Source organism: Eurypyga helias, unplaced genomic scaffold (assembly GCF_000690775.1).
Source record: "Eurypyga helias isolate BGI_N326 unplaced genomic scaffold, ASM69077v1 scaffold17361, whole genome shotgun sequence".
Classification (NCBI taxonomy): domain Eukaryota; kingdom Metazoa; phylum Chordata; class Aves; order Eurypygiformes; family Eurypygidae; genus Eurypyga; species Eurypyga helias.
In genome coordinates this window covers 306-27,532 of record NW_010229084.1, presented here as the reverse complement: position 1 = coordinate 27,532, position 27,227 = coordinate 306, and the positions used below count along the sequence as shown (strand labels likewise).

The window sequence follows — 27,227 nt, the reverse complement described above, 5'->3', positions numbered from 1 at the left end:
GTAAGGTCACCTTGATCTTCACCATCGGTAACTGATACGCTGGGAAACAGCTAAGCCAACCACCCGGACTGAGATCAGTTCGGTGTCGCACACGCACACGGCTACGCACACAAACACCCCACAGGAAAAAGTGCACTTTCAATTGCTGATACAAAAATAGATTGGCACATTCTTTTTGACACAGTGAAGATAATCCTCTTTAAAAGCTTTTTCACGTTTAAGAAGTCCTCTTGGAAGTCGCAGCAGGTCTGTAGAAAAAGCGCTATGAGAATGCACTCACGTGGGCTTCCAGGGTTTGTGTGATGGAGAGAGGGGTGGTCGTGGAGGCTGACCTTCAAATTTTTGCCTACTTTTATAGCTGTAGTCCCCACAGGTAGGGTCAGTCGCCACCCAGTTTCAGCACATTAACCATTCACCAACAGCTCAGTCTTCACCTGCTTTGAGAAAGTAACGATACGTAAATTTGTCAAAGCAGAGAGTCTTGCGTCGACGCGGTGTTTCCTACACGTTGCCAGAAAAACTGTTCTGGGGGAGAGAGAGAGCCAAGTGTTAGGAAGTGTTTTGCCTTTCCAGTAGTAACTGCGGCTCAGGAGAGCCAAGCGGGAACAGTCAGGAGCCCCTTCCCCGCAGGGCAGCCAGCGCTAGGAGTTCTGCACCAAGCGTCTGTAGTGCGGCATCACTTCGTGCTCGGGAAGGTGGAGAGCGAACTCCAAGGCCACCAGCACCGGGAACTCAAAGGCGATCAGCTCCCGCCTGTTCAGCCGGAACTTTTCTTCCAGTTTCTGCAAGGACAGCCAAGGAAAAAATCAAAATAAATTAAAAAAGTCTTTGTGAGTGTTTGACTTTCCAGTGCTTTCTTACAGCTGACATTATTCAAAACACGCGTGCCGCTGTCGTTAAACCCCTGCCCTGCGGGACTTGCGCAGCTCTAAGTTCAGAAAATGAGTGCAGGATGCCAGCCATGCTGTTTCTGACACATTTGTCATTTCCCTCACTCCACCTCCAGCATAACCGACTTGTAAGGATCACAGTGATTACCACTGCAGGAAGGCGAAACCCCTGGCTTTACGCAAACGTCGAAATCGCTTGTGCAGGGGAAGACAGGCGTCGCGTAACTGCCCGCAAACGCCCTGCGCTGCTGGAAAGCACCAGCTTTCTTTCCAGCGTTTGGCTGCAACCAACACCCTCCTGGGGAAATTATTTCTGCCACAATGAGATATATCTGAGTACCTCAGAGGCAGAAGGTGTCATCTGCAACAATCGTAAGGGCACTGGCTGTGAAGCCAGCTCTGTGACTGTGGCAGAAGGGCACGAGGCCAGTTCTGCCCTCCAACCGAGTCCCCACGTCTCCTCAACTAAGCTGGTTGTAGCCAAGTACCCAGCTACCTGCCCTAACTTTCTGTGGTGTTCGATCAGCTTGGTGCCTCGGTGCTTGCAAACGGGTTACGGAGTAACAATCCCGTCTGTTAACTCTTTCGTATGGAGTGGGTGGAAGACCAAACCCCTTGCTCTACAAAAAAAACAGTTTGGGTGAGGTGTTCTGATGGAAACAAGAGGTTTTCTCGCCCAAAAGCTTAACTTGATGAAAGAAATACAAACTCAGTAGTCTATCTGACTCCCTCTGAAATTAGTATCTGCATCTACCTCTCAAAGGAGAAAGTCCTTACTGACACTCTTGAAAACCTAATTATAAGCAAAATTAATTTCCTGAAGGTTAACTTTTGACTTGTATTGACAGAACGGTGGTCAGACACCTCTCAGACCTCACAGTATCTGACACCAGGGTCTTCAATCACATCACACAAGCTTCCCACGCCTCTGCAGTGACACTGATCTTCCACACGAATGCGTAACAAAACCTGATATTTAGCTTGGCTGTACCGCTGGAAACCCAGAGGGGACAGCGTGACCACCGACACGCAGGCTAGCGCAGCCCACATGCGGCACTTCATGTAGAAGGAACGCTGGAACCCAATGGATACGTACATCTATAAGATGCTTGACTTCATGTTTTCTGAGGTCACTGCCAATTTTGGCTGCTAAAAGAACACAGGCTCCAGCGCACAGCTTTCTATTCTGCTTGTTCAGCTTCCCCTTGAGAGCGAGCTTCTCAAAGTAGACAAAGGCCATGGCCACTGTGGGCTCTTCAAAACCACATTCTTCTTGAGCAAGCTTGCGCATTTCTCTCTTCAAGCTGAGTAAAGAGAGCAGACAAGTATGCTGTGAACTGCATTTGAAAGCACTTCCCATTTCACCCCAGGAGTCACCCTTTCAGAGATTCCTACTTAGTCAAATGGAGGGGAAAAGGAAAATTTAATTTACTGTCCAGGTATCTTCATGGTCTGTTTCAGGGACACATTTCGTGGCACATTTTGACCTCACCCTTCTTCCCCTCACTGACCCCAGTAGATAGTTGTGTCAAATTATAAAAGCAACTGTAAAGCTTTGACATTTTTAGTCTATTTCATTCCTTAGAGGTCTGCATACAAATCAAATTATTTAGGAACAACAGCTTGATCGCTTGTGCCTCTATATGCAGCTTCGCTGCTGGTTACAGCTGGTCAAATCCAAACCTACAGTCCTTCCACGTACTGTGGTACTGTCTGGTTACAGAGCAACACGACTCTGTATCCCTTTGGCCACTTGAGCCAAATGAAATTGTCATTACTTCTCTGAAGCAACATGCCCAGCCTGCTACGCTGCAGACAGTGATGAGATGTTACAGCTTGGCTGTGAAGCTGACCACTTGTTTTGCTTCTGGCCATGCTCTCAGGACAAAGGCACAAAAGCCCTTCCTCAGTCTCTTTTTAAGCCAAGTGCCATGAACTTAGAGACTCTGCGGTGGCGTTTTTTTGGATATTTCAGTACAGTGCACGGCCAGCTCACATTCTCATCCCATTAGGTGCCGTGTTTGACACCTGACCGGTGCGTGTTTGTACACTCCCCTATCTTGTTTACTCAGCCCACTAATCAATCACCGGGCTTACTCTGCACCTCTGCCAGTCACTGCTCCTGGAAGGTCAATCAGTGCTGTGCTTCCCCCCACATGTACCGCAGCAACTGCACTGAAAGCAGCGACAGCTGCACCACGGTGCTGCCTTACCAAGCTTTGCAACGTACCTTCTTATTTTACTGAGGGTTAACTTGATGTGAGGGAACTTCTCCTTAAAGGTCTCATTCATGTCCTTCTTGAGATCTGATGGCTTCACGTAGTCTATGACTGTGGTCTGTAACACAAGGTCAAGACAGAATTGCTCTTTTAGTTTGTAACAAACATGATATTCCTCCCAAAAGCAAGGAATATCAAACCAGTGCCAGTCAGTCCCAGTGCTTTCAGTAGAGAGGAAAATTAAGTCTGAATTAATAAGGCAACAGTTTGTGATTGCTCCGTCAGAACAAGTGGCCTGAAATCTGAGACGACTCTTCAGCACAAGCACATACTTTAGTAGGATCCTCCAAGTTATCGCTCAGAGTGAGGTTGAGCGGAATGTGGGTGGATAAAATCTAGCTGAGAAGTCCTGTTCAACAACAACAAAAATCATCACAGTAACTGTTTTGGTGACCAGATTTTGTGTGTCTATCTCCGTGCGGTTCTGGGACATAACTGTGAGATTCTATCAAATTGATTCTTCAAAGGAACCGCTGGTACAAATTTTTGACTGCCACCATGGATATTTGTGATAAAATTGGTAAGTAGCCTACATGGGAGGTCATTCAGTAGAGTGCAAGATAGCAATGATGTAAGTTAGGCAGCAAGTGGACAAAAACATCGAGTTAGGACAACGTTTAAAGGGTACAGTCTATTCCCTTTACTCATTCAGGAGGTATTTTACCCACATCCTCTGTCACCTCTCACCTGGCCTGAAACTATCAGCTGAATGACAAACCAACCTTCCTTTTGGGGATGTGCCCATTCTCTTCCTGGTGTTGGCAGTTCTGCCTCTCGGACAGAAGCAGGGAAGAGCCTCAGCTTGGGCAGCTGATCCCTCCTGGGATCCCAGGCACCCAGCTCCCAGCCAGCTTGAAGCACGGGCAGTGGGAGAGTATCAGTGCAATGCATGCTCTTTCCAGTAATATCATTTTCCTTTCTGATTTCTGTATATGGTGAACTTATATTACGGCAAAGGGCTGTCAACGCCGAACAAGACGTGGAAAGAGGCGTGCAAAACACTTGTTGCATTTTCTGCCTTTATAGAAGATGGAGCATCGCTGCATTATATCCCCATGAGAATCTAAATCAGCCAAAAAGACTGACTGCATAAGCTTGTAGGTTTTTTTCAATAATTAAATTAGTGTATGGAAAGGCTTGGGGAGGAGAGAGTGTAATGGCTGTAGACAGCCATCAGACAACTCTTGCTAGCCCATCATGTTCTTGTTTGGATCCAAAATGAGCATGAAAGGGAGTAAAACACACCTAACTTTTCGTGCACTTTGTTTAGGAGATAGGGTACTGAAATAATGGGCAATTACAGGAATTTAAAAGAAAGCAGAGCACGTGTTTCCCCTGAACACGCACCACAGGTAGAGGAAACAACCACCTTCCTGCCACAGGGTGTTGCTAGGGTCACACACATTTTAAAATGGGGATCGTTCTGCTCTCTGATTTGCAGCGTGAGAAGCATCATCTGTCCAGATAAATTGCTCCCCACTACATGGTGGCAGGTAATTCTGCCGGGGACATCACGTGCAACAGCTGCCTGCCGTTTCCCTAAGTATAAATGCTGTGAGCCCCCTTCCACACGGTTACATGTTAGGCACCAGTCCAAATTTTGCTCAATAAAAAGGATAATTTATCAAGGAAATTCCATCCTATTACAGAAAGCTGACAGGAACAAATCACTACAAAGGAGAAAGCCACATCAACCCTCTTCAGCCACCCCCTTCATACGGACGAGCTCGAACGCAGGTCCATGCAGACCCCGCAGTGCCACTGAGGTGAAAAATGCATACGCTGTCCTGACACTGAGGCAGGCAACGTGTCACCACGCCTGGATAACAAAAGAGAGGAAAAGACAGGGAGGAGACACCTTGCCCTACTAAGGGTCAAGGGAAAGGCTTCAACTGAGTGATCATAGAATTGTTTTGGCTGGAAAAGAACTTTAACATCACTGAGTCCAACCGTCAACCTGGCACTGCCGAGTTGACCCTAAACCATGTCCCTGAGCACTACATCAACTCATCCATTAAATATCTCCAGGGATGATGACTCCACCACTTCCCTGGGCAGCCTGTTCCAACGTCTGACAGCCCTTTTGGTGAAGAAATCTTTCTCAATACCCAATCTGAACCTCCCCTGCTACAACTTGAAGCCGTTTACTCTCGTCCTGTCAAATGTGTGGGTCTGCCTGGTTTTAATCTGGCTGAGGTGAGAAGGATGTACACACGCACCAGTGCGGCCATGGCTCCTCATCACAGACAGCTTCTCACGTGCTCCATCTCACCTGGCAGGGCTCAGCCCACTCTCTGAAGAATAATAATGAAGATCTTAACAATTATTCCTCTCCTTTCTGTCCCTGGGACATCACTGACTGCCTGCCTACTCCTTGGTTTTGTTGCTGGAGGTTCATCAGCAAGCTGGGTGCTTCTGACACATGGATATACTGGGGGTTTCATGTGTTGTTCATAGAATGGTTGGGGTTGGAAGGGACCTTAAAGATCATCTAGTTTCACCCCCCCTGCCATGGGCAGGGACACCTTCCACTAGACCAGGTTGCTCAAAGCTTCATCCAGCCTGGCCTTGAACACTTCCAGGGATGGGGCATCCACAGCTTCTCTGGGCAACCTATTCCAGGACCTCACCTCCCTCTCCATGAAGAACTTCTTCCTGATATCTCATCTAAACCTCCCCACTTTCAATTTAAACCCATCCCCCCTTGTCCTGTCACTACAGGCCCTTGTAAAAAGTCCCCCCCAGCTTCCTTGTAGCCCCTTCAGGTACTGGAAGGTGCAATAAGGTCTCCCCGGAGCCTTCTCTTCTCCAGGCTGACCAAGCCCAACTCTCTCAGCCTGTCCCCATAGCAGAGGTGCTCCAGCCCTCTGAGCATCTTTGCAGCCTCCTCTGGACTCTCTCCTACCAGTTGATATCCTTCTCATGTTGAGGGCCCCAGAGCTGGACGCAGGTTGTTAAGAGGGTTCCTCTTATTACTGCTATAAGACTATTGAAAGAAGCCATGTAATATAATTTGGACTGGTGACATCAGCTACCCAAAGTATAGAAGCATCTGTCCATGCTGCTCTTACTTACAGAGTCAATAAACACTGAGCACATAAAGTTTATCCATTATTAAATCCAAAGATGATTTCAGTTACTACCAGCATTTTCTGATTGTCTCGGGCAATCCTAGAAAGAGTGAGCTCGGTGCTACTGTGCAAAGCTACACGACACCTCATTTCATGCTTCACTGCAAACCTAACTGCCTGTTGTTTGTTCTCCATTAGCACGGAGCTCCTTAGTTTTATCTTAATTATCTGCCTCAGAGCGATCATGGTTTTTTCTGGCAGATTTGCATTTGGCTTTCTCCAGGTAATCATCTTCCCTTGATAGGATGGAGGATACAATCATGCACCAACCTCACAAAAACCTCTTCCCTGCAGAAAGGGCATGGCAGCGGAGGAGGACCAGACCATCCTCCAGACTCAGCTGCACAGAAATTACGGGAGACAGCAAGTTTCAGTTGCTTTCAACTCTAACAAGTAGGTGCCAGCTCCAGGGGTGACTGTGCAGAGGGGAAGTGCACCCCAGGCTCTGTCACACAGCAGCAGCCCCCCCAGTGCACCTTCCCCCACAGCCGCTCTGCAGGCACCGTCTCTTTTACCTGGAACTCCTTCAGCCTGTGGGAGATTTGCCAGAATTCAGTTAAATTCTCTTTAGAAGGAGAAAAGCTCTTTTATAAAATTTTATTTAAAGCAAAGCGCTCAAGAGGCTTGAGAATAAGCAGACAGTCTAAAACTGAAAATGGTAAGGAAGTATGGCTATTTTTAAACAGAGAGATTAGTTAATTTTGTCCTGTTGATAGAAATCTTCCCCCCCCCAACTCTGTATACTGCTGCTTCCTGCAAGACAACAGTCTCTACGATATAAATCACAATAATGAAATCCAGATGAAAGCTGGTGTGTGCTGGTTTTGATTCATGTAACAGGATAACGGCAGCATGTTTGAACACCCTGGCTCTAAGGCAGCTGTCTCATCTTGTCAGTGCCATGCTGGAGAGCTCAGCTAACTGCCCTTATTCTCAAGAAAAGGAATTGTGCAACCTTTTTGGGTTTTTTCCCCCGCTTGTGTTTTTTTATTGGTTTTATTTTTTGGTAGCTGCTGCAGAAGCCCAACTCAGTGGGCAGTGGGTTGCTGTTTGCCCAGCTGGTGCCTACAGAAATGCGTGCGTGTGGGACCCTGCTCACCAGAGAGGCAGGCAGCAAGAAAAAAAAAAAGAGTATCTGTTGACAGGTAATTCAAAAGCAACACTGATTTAGTGTGTGTTCAGTGACCAAATCAGTTATCCCTTCTGTTTCTGACCAGGTACCCAAGCATCCCTCTCGCTGTCAGGCCGTGGCTGGGGCACAGCACTCACAGAAAATCTGGTCCCTGATGCCGTTCCTGTCCCAGGGCACCCCCTGCACCCCATGAACGGCTCGGCACCGAACAGCAAGCCCCCGCTGCTGCCCCTGCCCACAAGGGATGGAGCGGAGGAACCCTCCTGGGGTGGCCCAGTGACCCAAAAGGGCCAGCTGGGACCTGACCCAACGCCATCCTCTGCCGCCCTTCCTCTGCTCAGCGTTCACACTTCTCTGTTTTAGGCCATTTCACTGTGCTTGGGCTGCCTTCGAGTCCCAGATAAAGCTGCCATGTGGAGGAGGAGACGTGACTGTAAATGGTGTGAATTTTCATCTGTCTGGGACAATGCTGGTGTTGGTGGTATAGGAGTTCAACACCAATGCCCCAGATCTTACAAAGGGTTTGTACGTTTTTCTGCAAAAGCTGAACAGCATTTTTCTATCCAAACATACTTTCTATACATAAACGTTATTCCCTACCAGGCAGGACATCTGCACTTCCACAGCCATCACACACAAGAGCAAGGCACTGGGAACTACCAAACTGCCTCCCTCATACTCTAATCTCTAATGTTTGTAACTTCTGTCATCCAGAAACGTCTGTCTTGTTTCTCACAGTTTGTTTGCACAAAACACATTTCCTTTCAGGACTCCTTCGTGAGCGCTGTCCACGTCCCTGGCACACAAATCTGCGTACGTACATTTGAGTCTGGCGATGGAAGCTGCACAAGACAAACGAATGCCCAGATGGACGGTGGCTGACAGATGCCTGCACAACGTGACGAATGCTTCGGCCGAAGCCTGTCCTCTGCACGCTTCTTGCATGGCTGGCGGTTTTGAACTTGGAGCTTAGCTTGTGTGTTATTCACAAGCGTTTTCAAGCAGCTGCTTTCTCATAGGAAAACTGTATATATAGTTCCATAAATATGGGAGGAGGGAGGATGCCTGAAATGGCTGGAAAGACTGGCAAGATGAAATATTGTTGAAAATAAATCCTACTCTGGCATGTGACCAGTAAAAGATCATCTAGCCTTGGATGCCTCTATCTCCTGCTTAAAAAGGATAAACTCAGAACAAAATAGGTGAATAAAATGAAAGGTACATGACAGACTCTCTTCAGCTGTCATTACTGTGTACCCCTGCTAATCCACTTCTCAGAGAGCAGACAGAAGATGGACACACTGAACAGATTTTCCGTAGGTCAGTGGTTAAGTTCTCATCATTATAAAAACCGAAAAGGAGTCAGTGACTCTGCACTGCCTGGCTGCCTTAACGCATGCCACAGGTGACAGCCCGTGGAGCTTTAAACTGACAGCAACCTCACGTGTATACTCACGGCTGAAGATGCATATATACAGGGAAATCCTGCTACAGCAGGGCTTAAAACAGTGATGGAAAATGGGAGTAATTCTTTCTTTAACACGAAAAAAAGGGAAAAGGAGACTAGAAGACGTTTCCCTTGTTAGAAAGTTATTAACATTCAAGGATCTGAAACTGAAAGATTTAGAACTTCACAGAGTAAATAATCTCAGAACTGTCTCTTGGAATTAAAGTACATGGAAGGGCGCCAGTTTATTTTATTCAGTTAACACACTGGAATCATTTGCAATTAATACAGCGCGTCATTGTTATAAAGCAAGTGTTTATTGGGAGTCTCAGCCAAATACAGCATCAGATGCATAGAGCACAGGGGCTTAAATATGAATATATGCCACCACTGTGATCCTCTGCTCCCTGAGACTTTTGGGTACAAGGTCAGCAACTGATAAAAACCCAGCCTGGAGATGTTTAATTTACAGCTGCGGAAGCGGCTGGAAGAATAGGGTGACGGCACCAGAGGACGCTGGCTGTAGCGGAGTACTCCTGACCTTGACACTCGTCCTGAAAGCCAGATTCGGGCAGCGAGAGACCGAATGCGCTATATCATCATGCAGGGCTTTTGTTAGACTAAATGGCCAGGGCAGTGAGCGGTTCTCATTTTAAAATCACACTGGAGGACTAATATTTAATAACACAGCTCGACACTAGTGCTGCACCCGGCAAATTCTGGCTGATGGTCAGCTGTAAGAGCACTGCAGACTTTTGCAACATGCCTTTTTAGCAGTGGTGTGGAGAAGTCAATTTATTTTTACATAATTAAACCAATACACTGAAATCGTAGTTAAGCACCCAAACCAAATTCCAAGTGTATCCCTTGGGCATGACGGATAGATGGATATTGCCAGGTTGTTCTTAGAGAAGGGTCATTCAAAGTCAAGACGCTACTGATATAAGATTTTCTTCTTTTTCTGCAAGTTTTGGCAGTGCGCAGCAGCCAGCTGAAGACACTCCTGTGTTTCTGTGTTACCAACAAAAGCAGGACTGTGGGGGTCAGATGCACACCCCATTGCAGGCTGAGTTTTCTTCCGCATGGAAGGAGTTTGTTTCTGCTGGCAAGAATGCAGGGAGGCCCTGACGAGTTTGGACATACCCTAGTCAACGTGAGACTCGAGCAAAGAAATCTCTGCTCTGTCTGGTAGATAAACTTCCTATTCTAGAGAGATTTAAGAATCTGCAAGAATTCCTGTTTTAGCTGTATCAGCCAGGAAGACATCTGTTAACTGTGACATGATGTTTCCCTCCTGCCCCTCAGCATGAAATTTTTCTACCTCTTACTGTTTATACTGCGGTAGAGATAGTAGACTTTCCTACAAAGACAACATAAAGCAAAATAATTTCTCCAGGGTAGGCCAGAATTTAAATATGACTCATACAATTAACAGAAGCCGTAGAGTTTGTGTTGGGAAAGTACTAAAGTTGTTTTTTTCAGAATCGTCCCCTAACAGGCTGTTTGTGGGTATTAGGTTCAGAAACGCGACAGGGAAGTGTTATACCCTTTCAAGCTAGGAACTTTGCTGCAAAAAAAAAAAAAAAAAGACCAAAGCAAAAGCACTTCTCCTTCCCCACAGCTATCTTCAAGGAGGAAGCTCAGCTACTCCTTGAAAACAGCTGAGGACTTGCAGTTAATAATCGTCTGCGAGTCAGGACTAATTCAGCCCAGTAAAGTTACAAGACTCTATCTAAAGCCAACATCAGTGATGATAAGTCTGGGCTCCACAAAAATGGAGGGAACTGCACGCCGAGTACTAACTGCACGTATTCCAGAATAAAATCGAAGCAGGACCAAACATTTTGTTTGTCTCATGCTTCGGGATAAAGCTTGCAGTGTTTACTCATGCAGCGTTCACAGACCTCAACTGAGTTCTTCCAGAGGAGAAATCCCGGCCTGCGAAGCATGAGCCAGGCTCCCAGGAGCAATCCCGGTGTGTGTAGCGCTACCAGGGCCGCAGCCCAGCACCCAGCCTCGCTCAGCCACTCCGCCGCGTGTGCACGTCCCTCTCACACGCCATCCCCCCCGTTAATTGCTCTGACATCCGTATGCGAGGAGGAATATTTACAAGCCTGCAGCTGCCAAGCATTAATGCTAGATGCTGGCCAAGTAACGAAACTTTAATTACAAGCTGCAGCTCTCCACACACACCAAAGCGTTCGGTGCTGACATCAGATCGGCTTTCGGCTGCGCCGGCACTTGCCAGGGGCACTAACTCCAGCTCTATTCCCCTCAGGAGCGGGGACTAGGTTCAATCTGTGTACGGCAGCTCTACGGCACGGCGGTCACTCGGCCGAGGCCTGTCACTTCCGCGATGGCCGTGCACGGTCAGGAAAAATAACACATAGGTTTCTCGCTGGCCTCAAACTACAATTTGCTTTAAGAGCAGCATGCGTTGATTTTTATATTTGGGGAAGAAAGTGATTTGAAATTACAGCCTATTATGCTCCTGTTCACACTGATGTGAACTGCAGAATGCCAGCTGAGTCAGGAAAGTCTAACATGGTTGCAAGTAAAGTCTACTTAGCCTATATGGCCCTATACCCACCAGCTCAGCACACAAGTCCTCCTTACCCACAGCTCGAGTTGCAAAATCCTATTTAACCTGCAAGCTCCCAGGACACTCTGGCACTACCTCTTCTCCCTTCTCTCAGCTGAAGGAAGCACCAGCCCCTTGTGAAATCTCTCAGCCGATCACTGAAAGAAAAACCTTGGGTTTCTTGCAAAGCCGTGTAGCTTCTGCCTGGCATCACAGCTATGCTGCTTTGACCAGGGACGGGTGAAATCCTTGGGCAAGAGAGCTCTTGGCACGTGCCCGTAATTCCAACAAAGGAAACGTAACGCTTAATGTCCTTCAGCCCTTTCTTAGATTAGTGACTACCTTCAGAGAGGGAGATGGCAGTGCTGCAGACCCTCAGGCAGCTGAGCGCAAATTCAGGCAAAAACCACTCCAAAATGTCAAATAAGACATTTTACCAGACACAGCAGTAATTAACCCCTAGAGAAAACGAAAAAGCAGGGAAAACCCTGTCAATGTTGATATATTCTAGACAAACGATGACACGGATTTTAACAATTGCCCTTGAAGTCCATTTTTCACCTTTGAAGTATCTAGTCATACCTCTGTCACAGTGGAAATCCCCAGTCAGCTCCTTTTTTGCAATAAAAGTACAAACACAGACCTCAAAATGCTGTGGTTAACCAGTGTATGGAAAAGAAGGGCATCAAACACCCACTCCTGGGCAGAGACCTCCCCTGCAGGACGCTATCCTGGCTGCCCTATTGTGATTCACCCAACCTCGTCCCTATCAACACCAAGTTGAAAAGGGGTCAAAGATCTCAGGCGATCTTAGAGGACTCAGACTGCCGGGCGCACATTCGCAGCCTGAAGGTTAGAAACACAGACTGCTAAAGCCGTGTTCGCTTTGGATGCCAGTTAATGTCGTTCTCTTTCAGGGCAGGCAGTTCCCTGTCCATGACAATAAAAATATCAAAACCTAACAAATATTTTTCTCACCCAGACGTAGCAGCCATAAAAGGTTGACACTCTGTGGGTTGGCAGCCAAAAAAATAACTTGCCAACTCTAGAAGCAAGTTGTAAAAAGCCAGTAACTTTCACTGGCTGAAAGTAAGCACAGGACATACTGGACTTTTCATTTGCAAATACGGCTCAAACACAGCCTCAGAGCTCAATTAAGCCTCTCTGTGCAACAGGCAGGACACTCCTGACAGCAAGGAGATAAGCTTCAATCTACATGAAACACTTAAAATCCATTTATTTTCAAGAAGGAGCCCCCAAGAGTCCTATTATCAAATAAAGACCAGGGTGGGAGGCAGAAGAGAACCTACAAAGAGTGTGTCTTTACATACATTAGCAGTTTCTTAAATAATACCTTCTGTTCCAAGTTAAGTGAGGACACGGACAACGCTTTAGACCTCAGTGTTTCAAATCCTCTACTATTTGTATATAGATAAGAGCATTAAGTCACTACTTTGAAAAAGAAAATTAACTTTTCCCTGCTGCCTGCTAGTATTCTGGATATGTAATTCAGACAGGTACGTGCTCACACACATACGACGACACTGCATCTTGCAACAGTCCTGCCAGAACAGCACACTGAAGTTTACAGGCTTGGTGCAACTGAAAACAGAAGTCTCTTGCCACAGAAAACATGGAGTTAGAGCACAGAGCATTTGCTCTCAAGAAGCAGTTATCTATCTGTATTGTTATGGGGTTTGGATATAGTGAATAATATACAGGGTCTGCTCATAATCGCTACAATTAAAGGAAGGACTATCCCATGGTGAAGTAAAGACCTGGGAAACAAAGGCTCTAATAGACACCGAAGCACTGTTTCGAGGAGTGAATGATAAGCATCAAAACACAATGCAGCTCCATGACTTCAGAAAAACCCTAATGGGCATCCTCCTATTTTGTAACAGATGCCAATTAGAGGAAGTATATTTTCCCCTGAATGCGAGAGAATGAACGCATTGTTCGAGCAAGCCTTTCATCTGAAGCATTTATGAAATACAGCGGTAATAACAGCGTTCACTTTTGTAATACCTCCACGAGTTTGTTTTTACACGTCCCAGTAAGTAACTGTCATGTAGAACAAAGCATTCCAAACAGCTGTTATTAGTAGATTACAAATAATAATAATCTTCTTAACATACAGCCAAATGTAACCTCAAAAAAACCTTCGAAATATCGTAACCAAAATTTATCTGTGCTACCCCTAATTTTGAGTATTACTTACCATGTATGAAGGAAATATTAAAACCCGCTTATGTTTGCCACACGGCCACTGGGGATCATCTAAAAGATTTGGGTCGTATTCAACAAAGTCTCCCAGATCGCTACCTATAAAACAATGGTAAATATAAGAAAGGAATTAATTACATCCAGAAATCTCTGAACTTAACAGAAGTGGTAAACGAGTTCTCAGATCATGCACAAGATGATCTTCATGCAATGTTTTTGAAAGAGTGGAAAGGTTTCTGTAAATCTTGAAAACTAAGTATTTTAATACAACTTGCAAAGATACAGAGGACGTACAGCTTATGAATTACCTGGTAAATGTGAATTTAGGGTTTAGGGAACTGCAGAAATATATGAAGCTCCACAGTGGCTTTTATTCCCGGCAACAAGTTTTCATCTGTTTATGCAGATGTTTTGATTTGTTTCATTTAACATGTCAAAATAGCTTAGGCATATAGCGCTTTGGCTTATGTTTTGTGCCTGCTTTTGTAAACACAGCCCTTTCCAGCCTAATAAAGGTCACAAGTATGATTTACACCTTCAGCTTATGACTACTGTGTTGCCACTGTAAATTTTCCATAGCAAAGGAAGGTAACAATGAGCCTGATGCAGGAGGAACAAACAATGCTGGTGACAGGAGGAGGCACGCCGAGTGCCATCAGGGGCTGTCAATACGACCTGCAGTCTTGTTTACTCAACTTTCCATCATCTGTAAGCCAGCTTTGCTAAACAAACAGGGAATGAGCTGTGTTTCACCTATGACAGGAGACTGCTTTTTGCTTAATTTAAGCAAAAAAAGGGTGCTAAAACATGACATGTGTCCGTTCTTCACAATAACTGCCTATCACCAGGGTATGCAAGATATTAAAAGAAGCTTCTTGAGAAGTTACCTGCATCGATGCTCCCCTGGGTGCTGTTAGCTCTTGCCAAAGAAAGGCTACGATGGCTTGCATTGCGAGACTGGGAGAAGGATGAGGTGGAGTCTATCGTGTTTCTCCGAGTTCCCAGAGCATTGGTGGGGAACAGGAACTGTGTATAAGAAACTGTCTAAAAAGAAAGTCAGAATGGACAGACAGTTACTGTCAGCCCAGCTCAGCTGTGGCAGGATGCCTGTGGTGCATCCCAACTGGAAGCAAGGGAAGCCAAATTAGTGGAGGATTTTCTGGATTTAATAGTTAGGCACAGATGAATAAACACCAGTCACCTACATTTGCTTCAGTGCAGCCAGTTTATCCATGCAAAAAAGGCTTTTGCAAAGGCATTAATTCTTCAACAACACAAAACCACAGACACACACAAGCTCTAATACACTGGCTTTACAAAATCCTGCTCAAGGGTCAGATTTAAAAATATGTCAATTTGGTTAGTTGTTTTTTTTTTTTTTCTTCTTCTTCAGTGGGCCTTCTCTGTAGCAATTTCATCTGCTTCTTTACTGAAACAGCATCATCTATACGGGTCCCTCAGCCCAGAGCAGCCAGAGGCAAAACACCTGAACGCTGCTCAACTTGAGCACTTTCTCCGGTGTTTTTCTCCTTTAGGATTTTGTCTGGCAGCGTCTTACTGGTGTCGTAAGAGAACTACCAGTTTATAGCAATGGTTGTGGGAGACCATTTACTACCTCCCAACGTGGACTAAGTGCGAATGAATAACTTGTGACAAAATTATTTTTAGAGTATACTTGATTCTCTGCCTGTATCCTTGGCCCGGAATAGACTGTGCTTTGCTTCTCGTAGGTTTATTTTCCAAAAATAACACTATATTGAAGAAAAAAAAGTGAGTCTCAGACTCCAGACTAGTTTACAAGGAGGTCAGAACAGGTATCAAATAAAACACGTGAGCTTTCTTTCATTTATAACCAGAAAAGAATTTACTGCCTGCGGTCTGGCCGGACACCAGGTTAGGTGAGCATACCATGTGTAGCAGCATTGACCTGGGCCTTTAAATCCATATACAACAGCAGACTGGGTAAAGTGAACTGTAAAAAGTAAATCAGGCTTTCAGCAAAAAAATGCTTTAATTTATGCTTAAAATTCTCTCTGCTATTATTTGCTTAAAATATTTAAAGTGGATCACTTTACCTGAAGATTAATAATTGAATTCAAAGGAATGCACTCTTGGATTTTGAAACACTCATCAGGTTTTTACTACTGTCTTCCTGCTCTTTGGAAAAAATGTACTGTTAAATAAAATTAATTTTATTAAGTAAAACCAAGAGCAAACAGAATTGCAACTCAAAACTCTCACCAGAAATTATTTTCAATCCCCTGAGAATATACTTTGCAGTGATAACTCCTGCTACAGCCAGGGGACGGCTGGGCGATTCAGTAATGCTTTACAGACTCCGATGTTGCCAGAGGCAAATTTCTTCAAGGAGACAGAGCTGTTTGCACTGACAGCTTAGGCAGTCCTCTGGACTGTCTGCTAAGCTTATTTGTAGTCTGCACATACGGTGCTTTAAGTATGGTGTTATGCTGCATGTAATAATTTATTTTCGTATTTGTGCTTGTTATTATTTTTTCCCTTATTACAGAAAATCTAAGGGAGCAGGCACAGAAGCATCCCCACCTTCCCGTCCGCTCCAAGCTCCACACCTTCGAGACCAATTATCTCCTTCAGACACACGCTGGTAGAATGGCACTGGCGTCCACCGTCCAGCTTCATATCCCTGGGGAAGAGAAACCAGAGCAGAAACAGCTGTTAAAACACGCGCCCTGTTCGCCTTTCACCACCCAGTGCTGCAATAAGGTAGCAGCGCTAATCCAAACATGCCAATGCAAAGCACAGACCAGACAACTTTTCCTCAGGGCAGCATTTGTGTAGTCTAAAATATGTTACAGTGATTAGTTACTGAAAAAAAACCCCACTTTGTTCCAGGTTGCCCCTCATAGCCCACCTGTGGTGTAAAGCAAGGTTCCCCACAATTGAGTGCCTCTGATAGAACCTGGCACTGGGAGGGAACTGGGAGTCCTATGAAAGTCAGGTGAGATCCAACAATCTAGCCTGAGCGCTTGACAGCCACGTGTCCAGCAGACGGATGCTCCCAGAGTACATACCCACGTCTCCCTACGCTGTTGGACACAGAGCCTGTCAAAGTCTCCAGGAAGGTTTCCTGCTCCTTCAAGTGCAGAAGAGTGTCTGAAGCCCAGTGACCCTCTCGCTGGAGGCTGGCAACAGAAATGCAGTTCTCCATCATCTCCTCTCAGTGGTGAGGCACTGGAACAGGTTGCCCAGAGAGGCTGTGGATGCCCCATCCCTGGGATTGTTCAAGGCCAGGCTAGATGAGGCTTTGAGCAACCTGGTCTAGTGGAAGGTGTCCCTGTCCATGGCAGGGGGGTTGGGACTAGATGGGCTTTAAGGTCCCTTCCAAGCCAAACCATTCTGTGAATCTAGGATCACCTCAGGATGGAAACTTAGGGATCTGCTTTAGGACACTTGGGGATCTAGTTTAGGAGGACTGATCCAGTCTTGTATTTGGAGGTAAATGAGATGGCTGAGACAACCGGGCTGTATCCCATGCTTTAGCCTCACAATCAAAATGTGAGGGAAGGTAAAAAAGACTGAACAAATTTGAGCTCCGTAAACGATGGCTGTATGCATCTCCAGGGTATTTATCTTGCAGTATTTTTGTGGCTGATTTCTGCTAAGGTTCAAGTATGGGCTTAAAAATCTGTGTGGGAGAGAAGCTGAGAGCGAGGGAGGGAGAAGCCCTCGAGGCTTTTCACCCAATTGCAGGGCTGGGCCATCTCCTGCTGCATCTCTGCACACTCTCTTTCCTTTTCTTCCCCTTCCAACCTGTCACTCATCTTACTTCTCTGAAACATGGCAACTGGTGAGTCCCCAGTAAGTCATGTACCTTACTGCTAGAAAGATCCAACACTGCTGGAAACGTACTTCTGTGACGGAGGAAAAGACTGTATCAAGTTTCTAATCCCAACAAAGCCCTCTTAGTTTCCTGACTGGGGTTCACTTAACACAGTGTCACATCATCGTTCTTGTTTCCTGAGATCGTGTTACTGAGGGGCTGGACAAATAATTATGTAAAAATAACCCTGTCAGAGGCACAGGATTAGCCTCTCCGTTCTTGTGCAGAACATGCTAAAAGGTTCTACTTGTCAGGGAGATAAATGACAAATAGTGACCATTTCAGCAGGTCTTATCCAAGAAACAAAGACACAACTTGAAGCCCCCCAAACCCAAAAATGAAAACAAAAATCTGAATTACTTGAAATAGTATCAGGACAGTTTAGTTTCCTTCCACTCAGAACCTTAAAGACACAGAGTAAGAAATGATGCTGTTACAACTTAGAAAACAAGCCACGGAGAAATTTCTCCATGCAATCCACAGACAAGGATAGATAACTGTAATTCATCAAACAAAAATCTGACACCCTTTGAAGAGTCAGCCTAGTAGTTTTTTAAAGAAGTAGAGCAGCTCTAGGGACTGAAACGAAATCAGTGCTCTGGGAGCAGGGATCAGGGTTAGCTGGCAAGCGTGAGCACGCACAGGAACAATCCCTGGACATTAGCTGAAGATCGATGGACATTAATGACTCCATTTTCCCCGTCTTTCTGATGTTTCTAAAGGAGGCTCTACCTTCAGGACCCTGTGAACAACACTGCAGGTATTATCCCTCATCCTCAGTAGCAAGGGCTACTTTGGGTCCTCTGCTCCTCTACGTAAGCTCTGTATTTCTAGGTGGTTTATGACTACTTGTGTTATAAAACAGAGTACTAAAATACTACTGTTTGGCAAGAAACCTGTCCATAAAACAGAGAATTAAATTCCCTCTCTTGAGGAAAATCAACACTAAACAATGCACAGTTTCTTATTTACATGTAAATTGAAAGGTTCATCCCAGAGGCTTATCCTCCTCTCGCTGGCAAAAGATCTCAGTGAACACATGCAATTCCTGGGTGACTTTACCTTACCCGTTTTGAGTTCCTTATTACTATAACCAACTGCAAGCTAGCCAAGTGATTGCAGGACAATCCTTCATTTTTCCTTCCCTCCTATTACAGACAAGTAAGTTCACGAATGGCTCAGTAAGCCCCAGGGTTGTCACCCCGCTGCTGGGGAAGCCCCAGCACAGCTGCTTCCTCCCTGAACCCCCAAAATCCCAAGAGCAACTATGAAAGACCTGGGGGACACCTCTGCTTTGCCCTCTGCAAACGAGTGAGTCGTGCCCGGGGAACAGTCTGGGCGGTTGTTCGGGTACAGCCACAGCACCACTGCTGCCAGCCACCGCCACCAAGTTCTTCAGGACACATGCCCTTGGCACAGCAACATGGCCAATCCATCCCACGGGGCTGGAGCATATTCACTTCATATTAAAAAAAAATAGTAATAATCAAGCTTTCACTGTGCTTAAGTTATTTAGATTACTGATGGCACTAAGGAACTGAGCACACTAACATCCAGTAGTAAACGGTGCTTAGAAAACTCAGAGTAGGAAAGATGGTCCTTGCCAATGAAGTTTTAAGTGAAGAAAACTTCCTCCTTTTCCTGAATTTTGACTTTCCTCTGGTTTGTTTTCTAAAAGTGCTTTTTAACCAAGTTTTCAAGTGATTCCAGCAGACATCGAAAAGCAAGTAAATCATGGGAACTTAATTTTACTACCTTTGCTTTATCTGAGCAGGGGAAGCTTGAGGAAATGGTAACATCAGCAACGACATTTCATTAGGAAGCAAAAAACCAGATCCCAGTTTCTGACAAAGTTTGGGGAGTTACCATGACTTACATCAATGTCAAGCTCTAAATATTTTATTCGTGCATACCATTTCCAGAAAGCTGAGCAGGGTTATAAACTACACTCAAACCTAAGCATATCAGTTTAGTTATCCAGAACTGCTGAATAAAACCTAAGTTTCTCCACCTAAAAATAGTTCAGAATTTCTTGGAACAGCATCAGTGACTTGGGATTCCAAATTTCTAGTGGGATGGTGGAAAGTTTTACTGAGCAGGTAGGTAAGAATCCAAACAGGAAATCTCACCACATCTTTTATTAGTCAGGCCAGGATGAAGAGAATACAAATTGGATGCTACTACCTTTGGAAGCATAACACTTCTTTAATGAATCAAACGCTATGCTTTGGTGCGATCTACAAAGCCCCATGCAAGACTCCTGCAGGGCACTTGCTCTTTAAATGACAGCAACAGTTAAACACTTTAACCTGTAAATAATTCAGGGCTCCATTAAATATTAAATAAATTTCTAGATACATGAAAAAGCCTTCTGCTTATTGCAAAAGGAATCTGGTAATTGTTATTTAGAGGTGTAAGCCTTCTGTGCCTGTATCTGATGCTTAGTGATTTCTGACTGTTAAGATTTATTCTAAAAGCAAAGGCAGTTCATGAGACATCAAGAAAAGATACTGTTCTTATCCGTCACTGTAAATAATTCCTACTTATCATCTCTGTTTATAGGGACAAGGACAATGACAGCTCTGGAAAAGACACGCTGCCAGCCAGTCCAGTGGCGTATCTCCCACTGCCTGAGATTGCCTGCTCTTAATTGATCGAGAGCTTTCAGATCCTAATTGCCATTACTGTTGCTAGAACAACAGCTCCAGAGGCAATTTACAGGGAGAGGAGGTGGAGAAACTCCTGGGAAGATGGCTCTAATGGGCCAGTAACCTTTTCCTCTTTCCAAACATATTCAGGTGTCAGCACATCAGCTCCTGATGTTTTGCTCAACAAAAGTAAAGTTCAAAATTTGAACCTATTAGCTTTTGGGGATTCACTGCTTAACTTCAATCTAAGGGAACAGGGCAACTCACAAAAATGAGCAACAGTGGCTCTACAAAATTCGTACATGAGATGATTAGTTTTGAAACGTCCTGTTGGGGGAAAAAAACCCAAGATTTATGTGTTTTTCTGTACAGCTAATATGCACTTGGTTTTGGTTTTCTGTTCAGTTTGGGAGAAACAAGGAAAATGGGCAATAGTAAAGAAAAGCATGGATATTTCAGTTTCCCTATGATGCGCTAAAAACACACAGTTATTCTTCCCAAGGCCTACAGAATTATAAACGTTTAGGAAAAGCGCCCAAGATTGATGGTTTAATCAAAATTGCCTCACATACAAAAATCTTCTGGGGAAGAACAGCCAGGAACTGGGTAACAAATCAGAGGGCCATAACAAAGTACCCCGCTTTGCTCTGCACATAATTATTGCTCCTAACCTTATAGCAGTTTGGATGCTCTCATTCTCCTGCATATACTCCCTGGTTTTCCACACGCACTGCCGTGCTTGTTACCTGACCTGCCAAATAACTGATGGCAGAGGGGCAGCGTGCGAGACAACCTAAATGCTTCTTTTTTGCCTCGTTTTGCACACAACTTTCTTAGCCGGTCTACACAGATCCAGATCTCAGAGTTTAGATAAGGCAGTTAGGAATACCTGGCCTATGGACTTACTGATTGTTGTGATGGTATTGCAAACGTCTTGCTCACAGCATCATTGAACTCATCAGTGTTCTGGCCAGCACTTAGTTAAACTCAAATTGAAATTCAGCTGTGATTTATCTTTAGAAACTGGATGAAGCTGGTATTTAACATTTCTGAGAAGGACAAACATTCTTTTTATCTAATGACTTGCTGCTTTACTTCAGAAGAATGGTCGATTTCCTGGGCTTCACTCCATTTGATTACTCATACTGTATTATTTCCCTTAATGGGAGACAAGTTTAGTCAGATAAATACCGACATTCTTGTCAAAACAGCAATATTCCGAGGCTATGCCTGCTGCAGGTAAGTTCCTAACCACTTAACGAATTCACTGTCATGAAGAATAAAACATGAGGTGAACTGGCTGGTTTTATACGGACACACACTGCCTAATGTTCTGGATTTTTTGTCCCATAGCTCATCACCTCCAGGCCCAGTGCCAGTCAGCCACTGGGAGCTCAGCAGCTGAGAATGTGAGACTAGCCATGTTGCAGTGTCCCATCTGTGCAACACCACCAGCTCTCCTCCTCCCCGAATCCTCTAGATTCATCTTCTGGGCAGGACTTCACAGACACTTAGAAGCTCTTAAAAGGTTCGTATAACATCACAAAATAAAATATCGTTAGAATAGGTATGATTTCAATCTGTGAATGTTTTTGCCACAAACAAAAACAAGCCTTAAAAGTCCCTTTTCAAAACCCTGTTTTTAAACTATGAACCATAAGGATATTGTGGCAAAGAAAAACAAATTAAGACAACGGAACTATAAACCCAACTAACTTCATTACCTTCGTTTCCTGGGGGAAAGACAATATGGTATCTTCCTCCTTTGAACACCACTAACAGTAACAGACACACATGGCCACCTCCTTTACTGAAAATGGTTAGGCACCTTAAAATACTAACAAAAACTGGATTGCTCTCAGTCCTCTACAAGCATAGTCAGAGCCTTTCTTCAGACCACATGGACCAACTCCAATGACACCCATGGGGACTGTCAGAGCTGTACCATCTCCTTGGAAGTTGAAAGAAGTAGTGCCTAGAGAAGCTCCAGGAGTGAACAGGCAATGGGGAATAGGTTCCCTTCTTCCCCTGCCCAGGAAATCTGCCTTTTCCAGGGTTCAAAACTGACCTGGAGGCAGAGTCCTCCTCTGCCCCAGTTGGGATCACACGGAGGGTCTGCAGAACACCCTTGCACAGATCGTGCTGGGTAGCGTGGTGGGCAGAAACCTGCAGGTATGTTCCCTCTGCTGGCTGCAAGGGAGACCCTGGTCCTAACAATTCTTCTCTGGGGACATGCAGAGTGACCCCAGCATCCAGAGCACAACCTGCCTAATAGCTAAAAGGCTAGTATCTGCTGTGTCTGATCCCCAGCTCCTGTCTCCAAGGGCTGAAATCCAATTCACTTCAAACCATCTGGAGCTCATCTCCAAATGAGTAATTACTTCCAGCCTTGTTTAATCCATCTGCACACAGCTCCACACTTTGCCACACTTTGGTCTGCCATGACATGAATCCCTTCTGAGGGCCTACAGCAGGCCAGCATGCGTGTGTATGTGCACGTGCTGAGAGCCTGTGTGGTGGGGCAACTATTTGGAAGCAACATGAGGTATCTCGCTGTCCTGGAAGAGGAACGGCACTGAGGCTCAACTCCACTTGCTGTGAGCTTCCACTGTGACAACCTTTCACAAAGGAGGTGTGTGCCACAGCAGCTCAGGGGTTGCACAAGCCGCACCTCTGACAGCTGTCATTACCTCCCATTTTCTGCCCCTCTGCAGAACTATATGGGGAATAATTCTCATCTCCTGCAAGGAAGATAGAAAGTGGATGCTGAGCCAGAAATCCAGTTTTAATACCCTTCACAGAGTAGCTCTTCCATCTTTTGGATTATTATATTTAAATAAGAAAGAGAAATTTGAAGAATAGTATGAGCATAACATTACATATGATGCTTCAAATCTGTAAGTACTATGAAAGAATACTGCAGTGCCAACATGATCCATACTGTAACATCAATAGGTGGTGAAAAAGGAGAGGAGAAACAATTTTTATAAAGCCCAAGTATCTATCCACAACGGTAATAAAGGTTCTGCAGTTGCTACTGCATCTCCTCATACATGTGTTTTGTTTGCAAACACTGCTGCAAAACCTCTGCGTGGTAACAGCATGTGAGCACAGGTAAGCAACATTTTGTTCAGCAGAGAAATCCAGACTGTGAATATGCTTCAGCCATAAAGATTTTCAATGTACTGGGAAAAAAAAAAAAAAAAGAGTAGCAAATGCACAACCGATCCTGCAGTCCCACCATTAGGCCTTGAATTGTCCCGCCTCTAACCTGTGCATCGCACAATGACTTCGTGTTTCATAAAAAACAATCCAAGCCAAGCATTCGGACAAAATTATCAGTGTTGTTGGATCCTTTATGCACCACCCACCTCTGCAGATCAGCCTGTAACAACGACAAGAGTTTGTGTGTGTGGGTGAACTTAATAGCAGAGGCAATAACCCTGTTACCGTGCTCTCAGAACCCGGCAACTCTCTCACCTGCCCTTAGCCACCACTAAACCATCCGCAGGCTCTGACGACTTGAGGCTGTGACACTGCAGGACGCTGGGGGCCAAGGGAAGCCAGCAGACAAGATGCTCAGCACCTCTTCCAGCTCCTGACTTGCAGTATAGCCTCCTTACATTGCTCTCACCTGGCTACATCTGCTCTCACAGCTGCTCTGCTGGTCTAGATGGGGGAAAAGCAAGCTCTGGTCCTGCCCACTACCCCACCACGGCCATGGGAACAGGTGAAGCTGTGACTGTCTTCATGGCACCAGCAAAGATGCAGGCAGTCTGAATGTAGCCAGACTTGGAGATGAGAATTTATGGCCCAGATCCACAAAAGAACCTGCCTCTCAGCAACTCCAGCAGGAAATAACATCTCAAAACCTCTGTCAATTTAGTTTTAGTTCTCCCCCTTTCCCTTGCACAAAAGCACTATAAGCTAATCCATTAGGTTTCCATCAGATACAAGGTAAGAATAAAATACTGAGGACAGAAAATTCTTGTGATTACTTCCGTTCATGACCTTTTCCTCCCCATCACATCACGCTCTGCTTTGTACTCTTTCTACACTTCCTTTCAGCATAACAGAAAAAACTAGAGAAAGTAATTCCCATGGCACACGGTGTCCTACCTTCTCAACCCCAGCAAGTACCATCAGATGGGCCTTCTGAAACCACAGGTAGCAAGAGCTGCCATTCATCACCAGCAGCGACTCTGGAGTAAGTTTCCCTTCAAAAGCCTGCTGCCAGCTGCACTCCGTTGAGCCAGGAGCTGCCCCGCTGCCAGGGAGGGGGATTCGGGAACCATTCCAGGGGACCGCTCAAATTTCATCCTCTCAAGTACTTCCATAGTTCTTTTCCCTGCACACCCCAGATCTTCATCTGTATTGGCACAACCACTTAAAAACACTGTTTGGGGAGGGTTCTTGCTACTGTAGCTTGACCTCAGCATGGCAGGCGGGCAAGCAAGGGCCACAGTCTAGAGCACATTGCTTGCCCCTCGTTGGTAAGGGGTGACGCTGCTCCATCCACCTTGGCCAAGTATGCAGTGCTTAGCTGCGTCTTGAAACCTTTCAGACAGGCTTTAAAATGGATCTGTTAGTGCAGTTTAGCTGCCAGCATCGATACAGTAGAGCTCTTCTGTGCTGCCTACAATATAACAGGGGCTGGCAGCCTCCCCAAAACACAGCTGGGCCTGGAGATTTCCTCACTGGCCGCAGTGCCTGCGCGTCGGAGCAGAGCTGGAAAAGCAGCAGCAGCTCCACCATGTGCTCCTCTCACATGGACTATCCCCCTCTCTGCATGCACATCCACCCTGCTTTCCCGCTCCTGCCAGGGCTTACTCCAGGCTAACGGCAGATGCGCCCATGGTTCCCTGCAACCGTTTGCTTCTGTTTGTAAACTACTCAGTAATGTCTGCAGAACATACACCACTTAGGACATCTTGCCCAGGGACAGGCATCAGCCATCCAAAAATTTAGGGAAAGCAAAGCTAAAAAGGATGTCACTACAGAACTTCAAAAGGGTACCAGCATCTCTCCCCCCTCCTACCACCCATTCAAAATGCATGAAGAAGCAAGCAAGAGTGGCCCTAACAGAGTGGGTACAATTTACGCTATGCTGCCTCATCTGTTCTTTGCACCAGTTGTTCCTGGAAGGAGATGCCATTGAATTGTTCCTCTCTTCCTCTCTGGAAGAAAGAGAGAGGGCATTTTCTTTTAAAAAAAGCTTGGCTTTTTAGCAAAGGCAACAGGGCTGGATTGTTTTGTACCGGCACTTGCTACCTTCTCATCTTGTGCCCTTCCTGCTGCGCAAGCATGATGCAAGGCATTACATGCTGAAATAATATTTAGGTGTGCAGCTGGGCTCGTTACCGCTGTAATTTGGAAGGTATAACCAGTCATCAGCATTTCAAAATACATTCAATTTTCAATAAAGTGGCAATTTCCACAGGGCAATGACCACAAATGAATGACAGTGTACCCAGGAAGAACGAACAAAGCTGCCCGTCTGTCAAGAATTTGTCTGATGTGTCATCCAAGTCTAATTAAGGGGAAAAATTTATTTTAGAGACAGAAGAGCAAGTCAACTCTCCTACAAAGGTGCCTCCTTTCCTTCGCGTATTAAAAATACTCTCCCTTTGTTTTGAATTACTGATGCACAAGTAGCTTGTGTCACATCGTTCTCCAGAATTAAATGGATGGCTGAAAACTATGAGCCAAATTTATTCTTTACGCACTGGATAAATCTGACTCTAGATGATTTGTGGGTCTTTCAAACCCACCTCAGTCTATCAACTTCCCTCAGATTTTGTGCCTGCAGACACTGAGATGACCCTGACTACAGGCAACTCCCAGCTCTCCAGCGAGGGGCTGCAGTGGCCACATTCTACTCCTCTGCCCCAGGGGCACGGAGCTGCCGCCGGACAACAAGCACTGCCCTTCTCAGCCTGGTGCTGCACCCCTGTAAGCACCCAGCAAGCTGGGCCCCAGTGCCTACCAGACAACATCTCCTAGCAAAATCCAGTTTCTTCCACTTCCGCACTTTCAGCAGAAGAGCAAAAAGCTTTCTCAGTCTTTGGTGAACTGCTTCAATCTGAATAAACTTTTCTACCAGAGGTCTAGTGTCTCAGCATGTCGAGGGATGCAAGGCAGCTCCATGGATGTTGCTTACACCAGCTAAGAGCCTATACAGTATTATGGCCAAAATAATCCATTTTCACTGACTGATCTGACCAATGGCTGAATGTACAATAAAAAGGTATTATGTTTGAATTCAAATATTTCTCTGTAGCTCTGGAAATCTACATACAGTAGCACCATGTTTGTGTGGGAGAGTGAGAAAGCCAAGACTGTTAATAAAACAGAAGTTGTGCTGTCTACAGAACTTGTTTTGCAAAGATGAGTGAAGTCAGAAGGAACAATAAAAACAGTACATTTTTCAAGAACATCGATTTCAGGGGGGTAGTTTTTGCCAGTTTAATAATCAAAGATACCACCAACACATATAAATAGACTGTGGGACTGAGAGCTGTATTTAAACTGGTAATGCTCCACAAGGTAAATATATCTAAGCGCATTTATCTCTTCTCAGAGCAGACATGTAAAAGCATTGGCCTCCATCATGCTGTTGTCCATTATCAGGTCTACATGCAGGCCCAGAAAGACTATGTAGTACATGTATAAATATACATACCCGACTTGGGTACAGTCTCGATATGGCAGCACTGAAAATATGCTACAGAAGGATCTTCTGCTGCTGATAAGGACTATTCTAAAATATAAAAGAAAATAAAAGAAATCAAAGACTAAAATTTTAAAATCCCACCACAATAAGCAAAGCAACAGACGTTACCACTGAGGAATTAGTAATCATAAAACTTCCATCACGGATGATTTCTCCCTCCTCTTTTTTACCTCACAGGTAAGGTATCACACTACTGAGTCTTTACAAAAGTGCTGAAGCCTGTGCAATACATCACACAGTGAATGAGTAGTGGAGGCTCATCCCCTCTACAGGCCTTCTAGGAAGACTACCTCAAATACCT

At 45.2% G+C, this 27,227-nt stretch overlaps 1 protein-coding gene across 1 annotated transcript; it reads right to left on the bottom strand.

Annotated features, from left to right (window-relative positions):
* CABLES1 (Cdk5 and Abl enzyme substrate 1) lies at nucleotides 1-26,953 on the bottom strand (the record flags this gene model as incomplete). The annotated part of the gene is made up of 7 exons (XM_010160272.1): nucleotides 1-782; nucleotides 1,987-2,194; nucleotides 3,121-3,227; nucleotides 13,682-13,785; nucleotides 14,574-14,730; nucleotides 16,249-16,348; nucleotides 26,876-26,953. Coding segments are annotated over 7 exons (895 nt in total), but the record flags the coding sequence as incomplete, so codon positions are not given.
* Nucleotides 26,954-27,227: the final 274 nt, after the last annotated feature.